A 13,337-nucleotide genomic window follows, 5' to 3' on the forward strand; every position below is an offset into this window, starting at 1 on the left:
CTACGCGGCCTGAAGTCCGGGTTTCCTTGCTTCCTAGAAATGGTGCTTTAAAATGGATTAAGGGTTTGGGGACCCTCCTCCCCCAATCAAGGAGTGTCTTAGTATAAGGGACTCAGATAAAGAAAAAGATAAAAGATAAAGGGACTCAGCTTGTGCTCACTCCCTGGATACAGGCTTAAAGGCAAGCCCATGCAGCTCCCCGGTACACCGGGATAAGGTAGGATCTTTCAGACAGAATTACTTACAGTGATGGAAAACAGCTTTGGCTGCCCAGAGCACGAGCCCACCACAGGGTTGGACATGGCACGGGAAAGGCACAGGATCACACGAGGGCAAGATGATGTCATAGGGTGGTGATGATGTCATAGGGTGGTGATGATGTCACAGGGCGGTGATGATGTCACACGGAGCGAAGGTGTTCAGAGGTGATATGACGTCACACACAGAGGTGGGGGAGCCCAGAGTGAGGGGGAGGTGATGGATGAGATGAGGTTAGGACCATGAACACTTTGACACCCACCCTGCTGTCACTGACCCCAGACAAAAGCTTTCCAACGAGTGTACCAGAGTGCCGCCCACAGCTACCTCCTCACAGCTGCCTTCTTGCACTTACCCTCTGACCCTTTGTCCTGCCAGGATCCCCAGGCACTCCACTCTAACAGGAACCTGTAGGATACAGGACACAGTCTTGGAGGCTGGCGTGTGCGGCGCTTGGGATGCCACTGCATCTACCTGCCGCCTGCAGGAACCTGTCTGTCTGCAGGAGGGCATAAGTGGAGGAGGGATAGGGTGGGGTTGCATACCTCCCTCTTCCCTTGGCCAGGGAGCCAGGCTATCTTCTGGGCCATTGGCTACATTTTAAGGATATCCTCATGCACCAGTCTCCATATGTAAGGGAGTCCTCTCCTACATGTCACCCCTAATGACCCAGTCCTCCCACCCAGGGAATTCTCTTCACCTGGGACCCCAAGATTCATACTCCATCTATAAGGAGCCCTCTCCTTTGACCCCAGCCTCACAATCCAGCTTCTAGGTGCAGGGACCCCTTCCACCCCTTCCCCTGACACCTGACCCCTGACCCATTCCCCAGCATGGGCGGTTCTTCATCTAACCCCTACTCACAGCAGGCATTCATGCAGTAGCCACCTGGCCACCATCAAGAGGGCAGAGAGAGGCTGGAGGAGAGCAGAACTATTTCAGGGAAACACCAGGTGATGCCCTGTAACAGCCACCCTCCAGGTCCCACCTGCCTGTCCCCACAGACGGAGCACCAAAGCAGAGTGTTCCTTCTGCATGTCAGCCTGCACAAGGGCCTTCTGTTGGTCAGACACCCCACAGTGGGCCTTGACACATGGTGTCTGGTCATTTCCCATCTCTGGTGGGCCAATGATGAGGATCCCTGAAGATCTTAACATCAGGCTGTGGGGGTAGGTGAGGATGTGCTCTTAGTGTCTGGACACCTCTATCTTACCAGTACTGTCCCCTAGGACAAGAGAGCCCCACAGCCCCAGGGGAAGGGGTGAGCAGGATCAGGAGAGAGTCCAGGGTAGCCTGAGGCAGAAGGACTGAGGCTGGATAAGAATGGGACCAGATGACGTTCTCAAGGACAGGGCAGAGGATGTACCCTGGCAGAGGGAAGGCCTGGGTGACACTCACACTCATCAGGGATTCGGCTGCACTGTGGTGATGATCTGGGGGCTTGCACATGGCCTGGTAGTCATACATGGTCACACTGAAATGCAGAAGCAAGCTGTGTCGAAGACAAAACCACTCCATGCCCTAGCCCAGAGGCCTTGACTGCAGAACATATGCTGACTGAGATCCAGGAGGGCACCCAAGTTACAACAGTGAACCAGAAACCAGCTCCCACCAAAATGGCATGCCGGTGTTTGGATGGTTTCAAGGACATGAGCAGCATGCTTGCTATCTTAGTCTGTGGTTTTCCTCAGAGCGCCGAGCTGAGGCTGGAGAGTCCATCTGAGGGATGTTCACACAGCCTTACACCCAGCCCTAGATTGGCTTCAGTCTCTGTCTCCAGTCTGGGGGCTTCTGAGGTCAGACTGAGGGCTATCTGAGGACCAGGGGGAGCTGTGTTCCACTTACCGGCTGAACACCCCCATGCTGAGAAGCTGCATCATGACAGCACCATCCGCTTCGCCCAGAAGTCTTCCCATCTGTGAGGGGGAAACTAGAGCTGCCACCGTGTCTCTGTGGACACGCTTCCATGGGCTCAACACTCTTCCATGCAATCCAGTTTCCCTGGAGCCCTCCCCCACCTGCAACTGCCTGCTGCAACCTAATGCTTCCTAAATCATGCTGTCATCTGCAGCTGGCTATGACGTCAGCCCAGAGGGTGCTCAAACAAAACAAAACGACACAACAAAACCCCCTAAACAATAAGTAACCCCCCAAAACCCCCCACAATCCCAAACAGTACAGAGTTCCTTCGAACAGTCCACATGAGTCAGGGCTTTTAAGAAGATGAGTTTGTGGACCTCGTTTGTTGGATGTGCTTTTTGTTAGTTGTGGTGGTGATGGTGGTGGTGATGATGTTGGTGCTGGTGATGATGGTGATGGTGATAGTGGTGGGGGTGTGGGATGGTAATGTTAGTGGTGGTGTTGTGGTGGTATTGTGTGTGTGTGTGGTAGTAATGTTTGTGGGGTAGTAGTGATGATGGTGGTGGTGATGGTGGTAGTAGTGTGTGATGTCAAAGGCAGATTTTGACAAGTTCTGCCATGGGCTTCACTCATACTGGCCTCTTCCTCCAAGGAGGGTAGGAGACCTGGCATTGCCCCCCCCCACCCCCCCACCCCCGTTTCTCCTCTGCATCTATTGTCTTTCTGCATCTATGTCTGAGTACGCGTGTCTTTCACCTCTTTGGCTCTGACACTCTTTGGGCATCTCTACCTTCTTCACTTATCCCTTTCTCTGCCCCTAGGTCTGATGCCAAAATAACCTCAGACAGCGTGGGTTTGAAAGTGTTATCTACGCCATCCCCTGAAAATAACACACACACACACACACACACACACTCACACACTCACACACTCACACACTCACACACACACCACCACCACCAAACCCCACTCCTCCCTTTGTGTTTGTGGTAGCTTGAATATGCTTGGCCCAGGGAGTGGCACTATTAGGAGGTGTGGCTTTCTTAGAGGAAGTGTGCCACTGTGGGTGTGAGCTTTAAGACCCTCATCCTAGCTGCCTGGAAGTCAGTCTTCTCCTAGAGGCCTTCAGAATAAGATGCAGAACTCTAAGCTCCTCCTGCACCATGCCTGCCTGGATGCTGCCATGTTCCCGCCTTGATGATAACAGACTGAACTTCTGAATCTGTAAGCCAGCCCCAATGAAATGTTGTCCTTGTAAGAGTTGCCTTGGTCATGGTGTCTGTTCCCAGCAGTAAACCCTAAGACAGTGATCTAATCAACCAGTATCTGGGAACAAGTGCAATTACTGCCCAGCATCCTTTGAGGCATCTGGAGTCGTCACTACCCCTGCATTTCTGAGGGAGGTCTGACAGTAAGAAAGCACATCCTGGACCCTGAAAAATACTTCTGCCTCTGCAAACAAAACTCCATGTCCTAGAACAGGGAACATTTCAGCAGGACATGCCCACTGTCCTTCCTTTAGTAAGGGACTTTGACTGCAACACTGTTAGCAATGTGGTCCACAAAAAGACTACACTTCCCAGAAACCCTTGTACTAAGGGATGGCCAATGAAATGGTACAAAGCCCAGCTGAGGACTTCTGGGGATCCACTTAAAGTGAAAGGCTTGTATTAGGAACTGTTGCCCTCCTGTCTGGGAAATGGACCGGAAGGCCAGAGTTCCCCTAGCTGTGATGCCACCTTGAGAACACCTTTCCTAACAGATATATTTACTGTTGGCCTTTGTCCAACTGGAGTAGAGCCTCAGACAGAAATGTTAGACTTGCAAAGGGAAGGTGCCAATGTGGGTTTTGGGTCCCTTCTTACATCAGGACCCAGATTTAACAGGTGCTACACCAGGAACAGTATTGGAATCTCCAACCAGAGATTATCCATACGTTTAGCACAGTCCACATGCTGGTGGAAGTCTGGAAGATCCAAAGGCCTAGGGTTGCCTGCGTTTAGTTTGATATGAGCTTAGGATGGAGTCAAGGTCCTATGAGATCTGCCCTGGAGCCTAGAGACCAGTGGTCGGCTTAGGCAGGAAAGAGTTTAGATGTGAGCCAATCCGTCCCTGCTGTGGGGTAGTTGCCCCAGTGCAGGGCTCCCTTGTCTGCTGTGTGGCTGCCTGTCAATTACCCGTCCATGTGCTGTGTGTTCAAACTGGGCTGAGTCCCAGGCCTGTGGATCTAGTATGGCTCAGTTTACAGCTTATCCCAGACAAGTCCAGATGAGGAGAGAGATACCAAGCCCTGCCAAGAAACTGCAGCTCCAGTCTTGACACGAATCCTAGAGCTAACCCAGGGCTCGGTACCCCTGATCCTTAGCTTTCAGAGACTTGCTGGGTTGGCTGTAGTTCTATGAGACCCAACCAAGTGCATCAGAGCCAGTGAACTCTTCTGAGTCATGACAGACCAACTTGGACAGGGTATTGAAGGACTCAGGGTGGCCACCAGGTGATAGGGACTTGTACCCTCCCTCAGTCCTCTAGACAAAACTAGTTTGAGTTCACCAATTATCCCCAGATAACAAGATCCCTGCAGAGACCCGTCTCTACCCCATAGCACCACACAAGCCCTGAACATGGTTGTTCACTGGAGGTGTGTGTGTGTGTTGAGAGGGCATGTCTTGGAGCTGGTAGAAGCCTCTAGAAGCTAGTTTCATTTATATTCTTCACACAGGATTTGGATTCGCTTATAAGCCCATGAAAAACATAAGCTGACACAATACTTGAGAAGACGAAGGCACACAAGCGAACTACTTAAAATAGAGAATGAAAATTTATGTTTCAGCAAATATAAATCTCAGAACAAACTGATGGATTCTGCAATGTCCTGGGATTACAATTCATGAGCGTACCAGCGGGGATGCTCTAGGTAGAACGGAGACAAAGCAACTCAGTATGTTATTCAAGGACCCTGGGGTCTCCCTCCCTGAGGTTACCCTACCTATGCTGCTTGTCTTAGGTGCACTGGGCTGGAGAGCAAAGATTGGCAAGCTAAGGCAGAGAACTCCATTTGGCCTACTGAGAACTTATGTGGGTTCTTGATCAAAGAATGGCCCTTTTGCTTTCAAATGGTTAGGGAAAAGAAAATCAAAAGGCCATTAATATTTCAAGCTCATGAACATTACATGAGACGGTTCAGTATCCATAGCAGATCCTGTGGAAACAGCACCTGCGTCCCGTGCCTCAGCTCTTGCTCAGTCTCCCTTAGAGGCTGCCAATTCACAAGGCCGAGGCCCCCCAAATGCTCTCTGCCCCTCTGTGGGCCCCACTGGCTCATGCTCTGGCATACTCTTGGGCCTGGGTGTAATCTTACCTCGCCTGATCAAACCACCTGACTCCCTCTGCTACTCCTTAGGTTCATGGCTGTCTTTAGACCCTTGAGCAACCCAACAGGAGACCATAGCCAGTCATGGTCACATGGCAGCGGGACTAGGGTTCCAGCGACCAAGACACCCTGTTGTCCTGGGGCCTCCTCAGCCACAGAGTCAACTTTTGTTTTCATCTGTTTTCTGACAGAATGGACTGACTATCTCTGTGTGGAGATGGGCAGTGACTGGGAAAAGTGGGAAAAGGAAGGAGTCCGAACCAGCACTTGAGTGCCAGGACTAATGATTGGCCAGCATTCTGATTGACAACTCAGGCTTTTCCAGTATGAGGAAGCAGCGGAAGCAGCTTTCTCCTCTCAGCTCTTGCTGTACACTACTTAAGAACTGTCATGCCTGGCCAGCACATGCTTTTAATTCCTGTTCTCGAGAGCCAGAGGCAGGTGGCCCGGTCTATAGAGTGAGTTCTAGTGCAGCCAGGACTATACAGAGAAACTCTGTCTCCCCATCTTCCCCCACCCCCCAAAACCAAAACAAACAAGGAAGGAGAGGGGAGAGGGGAGAAGAGGGGAGAGAGGAGAGGTGAGAGGGGAGAGGGGAGAAGAAGAGAACTGTCCCTGGGGTACCAGCTCCACAGTCTCTTGGAGCCCTTCTCTCTACCTTGTCTCTGTGCCCGGTCTCCTGATGCTCTACTCCCTGTCATGTTCTGACAGTTTCCATGGACCCTCAGCTCCATGTTCACAAGGCTACAGTATGGCTTTGGGGGACAGAGACCACCCTGGCCATGACCCTGGTCAGTGTCAGCTCTGATCCTGCAACTCTGCCAATATCCAGGCACCTGGAGCCTCCAGCTTGGGGTTGAGCCCTGACTTCAGGTGGCCCAGCCTCTGGTCTGCAGGAGGAAGAAACTGAGGCACAGATCTTGGAAGCTGCTCGCTGAACTGAACATACACCTTCCTGCTGGGGATTATGCAGAGCTGCAGGCTTGTGTCACGGAGCTGGTTCAGGTGGATGTGTTCAGGTTTAGTTCCAGGCTGAACGGCTTTTTTTAAAGTATAATTCCTGGCTAATTTTAGGGTCTGAACTGTGGCTGAGCAGATATAAAATTACCATCGTGGCTTCCTCTTTTGCCTGAGTAGGTGGCTGGCGGGAAGGCAGGCTGCTGCATGAAGCGAGGATGGTCCCTATGGGTGCCCTGGCTTGGTGGCTAGAGTCAAATCGTCAGAGAGGAGCAGAGGTGGAGACAGTTCCCCTGGGTTCCATGATGTCTACCATGGGGTGGGAGGATGGAGAGAGGAGGCAAGGTGCAGGCAGCAGAAGGACTTAGGGCTCAAAAGTCCCTGATGGTTGTGTGGGGGAGGGGACAGGGCCCATGGTGGCTGAGCTGCCGGGCTCTCTCAGGGCAGGGCTAGTATTGAGTGGTTCCTTCAACATAGGTGGCACTTCCTTTCAGCATTTCTCAGAAAGGTCAGCTTAGTTACAATTAACAGGGAGCAATTTTGCATTTGAATGGTGCTCCGTATTTGGAATGGATTGGGGCAACTACCTCTACCCAGATTTGCATCAAAGTGGAAGGAAGGCCCCAGCCTTTTGCCATAGCTGCTAAGGTCTAAGGTCAAGACTTCTTCCTGCCCTCTTCTTTCAGTTCAAGATCCTCAGTCACTCACCTCTTGGGGTCTCTCTGAGATCAGGATGAAGCCATTGTTGTCTATGACGAAGCAGTCCAGATCCTGGGGGAAGAGTCCGGGACAGGAGGTCATAGCCAGGGCTATCGCTGGCTCCAGCCCTCCTGTTCACTCTAGCAGCTGAGGAGGGCGGAACCCTGCAGTCAGGGTCAGGAAAGGGGGCATTTGGGAAAGAAGCAGTCCACAGAGAGACAGAGGGCACTGAACTTCTGCTCTCAGGAAGAACTTACGGGGTCCTCACAGCTCTTCGGGCATGGCCCCTCTACAGTGTTGCACTGGAAGGAAGAAGGGACATCTGTGAATGGTGTGCACCTTTGTGGGTGTAAGTACACACTTGGATGTGTGTGCCTGTATGTAGCGTCAAGTGTGAGGTATGTGTCTATGTGTATACAGTGTGTATGTGTTACAGGTAGGCTTATGTGTGGTGTGTATGTGGAGTATGTGAACACATTTTATGTGTGGTATGCGGTACGGACATTCTATGTGCAGGTGTCGATCTGTATATGTGCAGCGTGCTGTGGACATGAAGGTGTCTTGTATGTGGAGGGTCTGTCTGTGGTGTGTCTGTAAACATAGCCTGGGTAGTACATTTGGGGAGTGCCTGTTGTATGTGGAGAGTCTGCCTGTGGTGGATGCAGTAGATGAGGGCATGCCCATGTACCAGGCATGTGTACATGTGTGGGAGGGCATGCCCGTGTACCAGGCATGTGTACACCTGTGGGGGTGTCTCAGCAACAGGGTACTGAGCAGCAGGTTGTGCTCTTCTGAGGACAAACACGGGCCACCAGCATGGCACTAGAGTTTTCATAGGATGAGTCCTTATCGGCACTCTTTACCTCCTGGCAACCAGGAGTGAAAGAGCAGAGGAAGCTTCTCACTGTGAAGAGGCCTCTGGCTAGAAGGATAGTGAAGGCTCCAGGTGTGTGGTGTGTGTGTGTGTGTGTGTATGTGTGTGTGTGTGTGTGTGTGTGTGTATGTGTGTGTGTGTACAGATGATAGAACAAGGGAAAGTTCCCAGGAGCCTGGGCAGCAAATGAGGCCTGGGCCTTGGAGGGAGGGTCCAAGTGAAGTCTGCCTTACTCTGTAGGCAGACAAGGCTAGGGTAGTTTGGAGGCAACAGCAATGGCCCTGTTTTACCCTTTGCCTTGGGTTTGATCAGGGACAGGGCACTGGGGTGGGAGGAGGAAGAGGCCCAATTGGCAGGGTTCAGGGAAGGTCAGGGAAGGCAGAAAGAGAATGGGGTATCTCCTGAGACAGTGATGGGTCAGGCTGTGGAGACAGTTCTTTCCTATGGATGGCTAGTTGAGTCCTCTTCCTGCTTCTGGGCCCTCAGACGCCTACCTGCTGCATGGCTGCCCAGAACTGGCGCTGGAGGTAGTCCGCTTGCATCTGGATGCCCACAGCTGCAGGGAACAGGAAGGAGGAGGGCAGGGCCAGATGAATGTTTGGGAAGGGAGGAGGCAGTGAGAGAAGAAAATAGATAGCATCCACTTGAAGAAGCTTATCACCAGTGGCTGAGGAGAAGCACGGGCAGATGGGAAGGAGGAAGGCTGAGTCTCTGGTAAGGGGCATCTAGGGCCTCTGGGAGCAGGAGCCAGGTGGGAACCCAGGCCAGCGGATTCTCCCAGTGCGTAAAGCAGAACCAAGAGATGCCTGAGAAAGGCCAGGCTCTAAGGCCAAAGATCCAAGAGAATGGCTTCCTCTCGGGTCCCTGGGAGCTCAAGGCACACTCGCTCTTTCCCCTTTGACCCAGTTGAAAAAAGAAGCTGGGGAGAGCATTGTCTGTGCAAGATCATGGGACCAAAGGTGGGAAACTGAGCCCGGAATGAGGGCCTTTGTGAGTCTGGCAACTCACAGGGCTGGTGGATCTCAGCCCTGGTGTAACGTCCTCTGTAAGTGCAGACCCTGTTCACACGGAGGAAGAAAGCTGAGCTGCTGAAGGCCGAGTCATAGCCAGACCACCCGAGTTTGCAAGGCCATTTCCTGGAGAGCAGGGAGGCCATCAGTGCACAGATGCTTCCCTTGTGATGTCTCCCATCACAGGAGCCATCTGTCTCTTTGATTCCCAAATAGGTCTGGAGAACCCAAGGGGGCACTCACATACTAAGAGAAATCTGGGACAAAGAACGACAGGAGGACTTGGGGCCAAAGAATAGAAAGAAAAGGCAGGGCTATGCTGAATAGAAGGTCTACAAAGTAGGCCAACTTCTTAGTGTCTAGAATAATATTAAAGACATTCTGGGTGCTCTGGGTGAGTCAGGCATCTTTACAGGCAGGAGGATGTTGAATTCTTCACAGACTGGGGCTAGCCTCATTTAGACTTCATGGGCTGAGGGAACAGAAGCTGAGTAGAGGTTCCATGGCTCAGAAGTTGCCAGCCAGGAAGTAACAAACCTAGCTTCGGTCTGGGGCCCTGAGCCTGTAAGACATAGCTCTGAGTTCTCCCCTTGATGTCTGGGTGGGGAGCTTGCAGCATATGGGCAGGCCTCTCATACACACTGAGCACAGGACTGGCTTCTTCATGATGCCACCTGCCTAAGATGTTCTAAGGTCACTCGATGCTCATTCTGACTCGAGTGCCTGGTGGCTCTTCCACGGCTGCGCTTGTGTCCCTGTATGTCACAGGGTGTAGAACTGCGTCTTTTCTCAAAGACAGTGGGAATCCAGCCTGGCATGAGCCTGGGAGGGTTGACAGGGAAGGAGATAATGAAGTCGTCATGCCAACAGAGTGCCAGCTGGTGCAGCTGGAGCCCTGGACTTTCCAGGGCCATGGTCCTGTTCTGCCTCACTTGGGCAATGAGTTGAAACTGCCATTGTCAGTAAGCTGCATCCTCAGACTTTTTGTTTTTTCATTTTGAAGCTTGGTTTTGCTAAGTTGCCCAGGCTAGCCTTGAACCTGTGATGTGTCTGCCGCCACCTCTTGAGTAGCTGCGATTACAAACCTGTACCACTGTTGAGGCTCAGGGGACAGAAGCTGCAAGGGTTAGGTTCTGTAGACCAGAGCCTCCTGGAGCACAGCTGGAAGTCACTGTGGAGTTTCTCATTCAGGTGGCAGGCTAGGATTGGAAACCTGGATTTCTCATGGCAACGGGTGATGCTGTGGCAGGTCCCGGGAGCTGCTGACCCAAAGTTTCCTCATGTAGATGGGTTTTACAAGAGGATGCCCTCTCTTGTCCCAAACTGTAACCACTAATTACCTATGGCTGCTGGAAACTCCACATGTGGCTTGTGAGATGGGGGCCCGAATTTTTAAGATTATTTCATCTTAACGTAAGTATGGGTATCCCCGTGTAGTTGGCAACTTCCATGTTGGATAGTATAGTCATACAGCTGGGTTTGCAACTAAAAAAACAAAAACAAAAACAACTGAGATCCTAGGAGTCCCCTCCTCTCCCCACAGCCTCAGGATTTCTGAGGTGGATTTGGGGAGCCTCCGTGATAGGGGCAGCCAGGCTTAAAGGTCCCCGTGGGCATGTAGATCCATGAGAAGAAACACAGATGTAGCAATGCCATCCCAAGTGGGCAAGTGTGGTGGCACTCTGCTCTCGCTTTTTCCTGAGGGGGGAGGGGCTCCCATCTCCTTTCTCACTGAGGACCGCCCTAGGTGCTCACTCCACACAGATTTCCTTCACCCCCAGAAACACTTCCTGCTTCCAAGCACAAGCAGAGGGCATCGGTGCTGATGTTGAGGACAGTTGACCCCTTGGGATGGGAGGGAGCTTCTGACTTCATCCTTGGCTTCGGCAGTCAAAGGGTCCTAGAGTATTTCTAGAATGGAACTCTTCTCTTTCTTCAGTGGCTCAGGGTGGATCCCATGGAACCATGCAATTTCCAAGACGGAAGAGGTGTCAATGACTCTAATATGGGAGGTCTGGAGAAGGTAGGGCTTGATTCTACCTCTGACAGTCAGGCTTCAGGGCTCCTTGGGTAGAAATGAGGGCTAGGTGAAGGGCAGGCCAGTGCCAGTTCTAGCCTCAGCTCCTACGAGGCCAGCTGTCTAGTCACTGCAGAGTTCGGTGTATTCCAGTAGCTTCCTGAGGCACTATGTCGCTGGGAGTAACCACAGCATCTCCACACACTCAGAAGCTGAGCCCACCCTCTAGCTGGAGGCTGACCCTGCACTGTCTGATCATTCTGTCCATGGTGGTCATTTCTCTTCACCTCTGTTCTGAAGATCTTGGTTCCAGTACGCCATACCAAAATGAGTACACACTGAACACACACACCCTACTCACTTCTGCTGTGACCGCCAAGACGACCTTCTCTTGCAGTGTGCCTTTAGGGCTCCCGTTTCCTACGCTGGCCTTTCTTGGATCCATTCTCCTTTACTTGACCCTCACCCAACCTTCCCATTTAGAGCAAAACTTAGAGCCCTGCAAACCCACGAGGCAGCCTGGCTGGTGTCTTTGGCATCAGCCTGAATCACTGTCTTCCTCAAACAGGTCAGTTCATTCTACTTCAGGGCATCACGTCAGTTGTCTCTTTCTGGAATGCTCTTACCCTAGAGCTCAGCATGGCTAGCTGGTATAATCAGATCTCAACTCTTTATAAAACCAACTCAAACCTCATCACCTGGCAGAGACTTCCTTGACCTCCCCAGATAAAGGAGCCTTCTCCATCATCAACTCTCTCTCTCCCTCTCTCTTTCTCCCTCTCCCCTACCCCTCTTTCCCTCTCCCTCTCTCTTCACCTCATCACCCCCTCAACTCGTTATTTGCTCTCTCTCCCTTTCTCCCTCACTGCTCTGCTCTCTCTGTCTCTCCTTCTCTCTTCCCCTCCCCCTCTCCCTTCTTCTCATCCTCTTCACCCTCTCTCCCCCCTCCCCTCCCTCCTCTCTCTCACTGCTGGTTTATTTTCTAAGTGATGAGATTTGTTTATGGAGTTGCTGTCTCACCCCCCGGAGTGGGGTTGACAGAGGGCAAGCACACTGAGCTCTGACTCTAGACCTAGAGTCGCACTGTCACACAACAGGGCTCAGTAGATGTTTCTTGGGCTTAGTAAATAAAAGTGTCAGCACTCGACTGGGAGGCACGTTCATGGGTGACCTCACTTCCCTGACTGCTCAAGTTCAGACCTTCCCAGACTCCTCCTCCCCTATGGGGTACCATTTCATCACTCCCAGTGACCTGCCGCCCCAAGCCCTTTAGCAATCCACTGGAAATGAGAGATTTAAATGAGAAACAAAGTGGGCCTGCCTTCTGAGGAGGGCAAGATGCCCTTAAAGAAGTAGGAAGAGAGCAAGGAGCACAGGAATCTCCAGCCAGGGATCTGCCCTGCCAGAGGCTCGCACTCTCAGGCTTTAGTCCTGTCCCAGCACATCCACAGACAGCTCAGCCTTCAGGCCAGCATCCCTGTTCTGTTGCTGTGGGAGACTCTAGGGACCAGAGGTTCTTGGAAGATTCACCGAAGTGCCTGGGAGGACAATCTTCCTGAGTCACCTCCTGCTACCTGTTGTGTGGCTGCATCTGTCCAGAGTTTTTGATGAAGAGAGTAGGAAGCCTTGCTGCATGGCTTTCCTGGGGTAGTTCAGAGAGCTTTCCTTATGGTTGGGTCTGGTTGGTCTTAGACCTTAACCTTAGTTTGGGAGAAACCTGCCACAGATGAAGGATAAGTTCGGATGTCTTTCCACCTGCCACAGTTTACCTGGGTCCTTCCCCTGCCCGTCCTTCCTGCCTCAGGCTGCCTTCCCATCCTGGGGTCTCTCCACAGGGATCTCATTTTTTCTTCCCACACCCTAGTGCTTTGCTATCTTCTCAGCTGGGCTCATAGCCTGACAGAGCACCACAGTAAGACCACAGGCAGCTGGAGCCTTAAGAGGGCATTCATCTTTGCTCTGTGGTGCTGCTTTGTCACCAGGGATGGCAAAACAAAGCACACACAAACCAGCACAAGCATGCACACGCACACTCACACACACACACACACTCAGACACACACCCACCCACACACCCCTGGAGCACCAACTTTTCCCTGCTGGCCTCTGCACCTGTGTTGATCCTTCTTGGCCTCTGACTGGCTTAAGCAGGGACTGTGAGGGAGGGGCCTGATTTCTGTAGCTGTTAGCTGTGGCCTTGGTACTCAGCGAGTACCAGCATCCTAGGGTTCCTGGGCCGAGGTAACTGCAGAGCTCAACCCCCCTGCTTGTTCTGTAAGGCGAGAACTCAGC

General features: G+C 52.1%; 1 protein-coding gene across 1 annotated transcript in view; it reads right to left on the minus strand.

The window, feature by feature from the left end:
• The window catches only part of Cacna2d4 (calcium voltage-gated channel auxiliary subunit alpha2delta 4), a 114,220-nt gene that overhangs the window by 6,523 nt on the left and 94,360 nt on the right, over nucleotides 1-13,337 (minus strand). Inside the window, exons 27-34 of the mRNA XM_028753472.1 lie at nucleotides 8,513-8,574; nucleotides 7,402-7,446; nucleotides 7,154-7,216; nucleotides 2,104-2,174; nucleotides 1,657-1,732; nucleotides 1,123-1,175; nucleotides 614-666; nucleotides 246-266 (exon numbers count right to left, since the gene is read on the minus strand). Of these exons, the coding sequence (XP_028609305.1) occupies nucleotides 246-266; nucleotides 614-666; nucleotides 1,123-1,175; nucleotides 1,657-1,732; nucleotides 2,104-2,174; nucleotides 7,154-7,216; nucleotides 7,402-7,446; nucleotides 8,513-8,574 (444 nt within the window). The remainder of the gene's footprint in view (nucleotides 1-245; nucleotides 267-613; nucleotides 667-1,122; nucleotides 1,176-1,656; nucleotides 1,733-2,103; nucleotides 2,175-7,153; nucleotides 7,217-7,401; nucleotides 7,447-8,512; nucleotides 8,575-13,337) is intronic.

This window comes from Grammomys surdaster, unplaced genomic scaffold (genome assembly GCF_004785775.1).
Source record: "Grammomys surdaster isolate TR1022 unplaced genomic scaffold, NIH_TR_1.0 125950, whole genome shotgun sequence".
NCBI classification, from domain to species: domain Eukaryota; kingdom Metazoa; phylum Chordata; class Mammalia; order Rodentia; family Muridae; genus Grammomys; species Grammomys surdaster.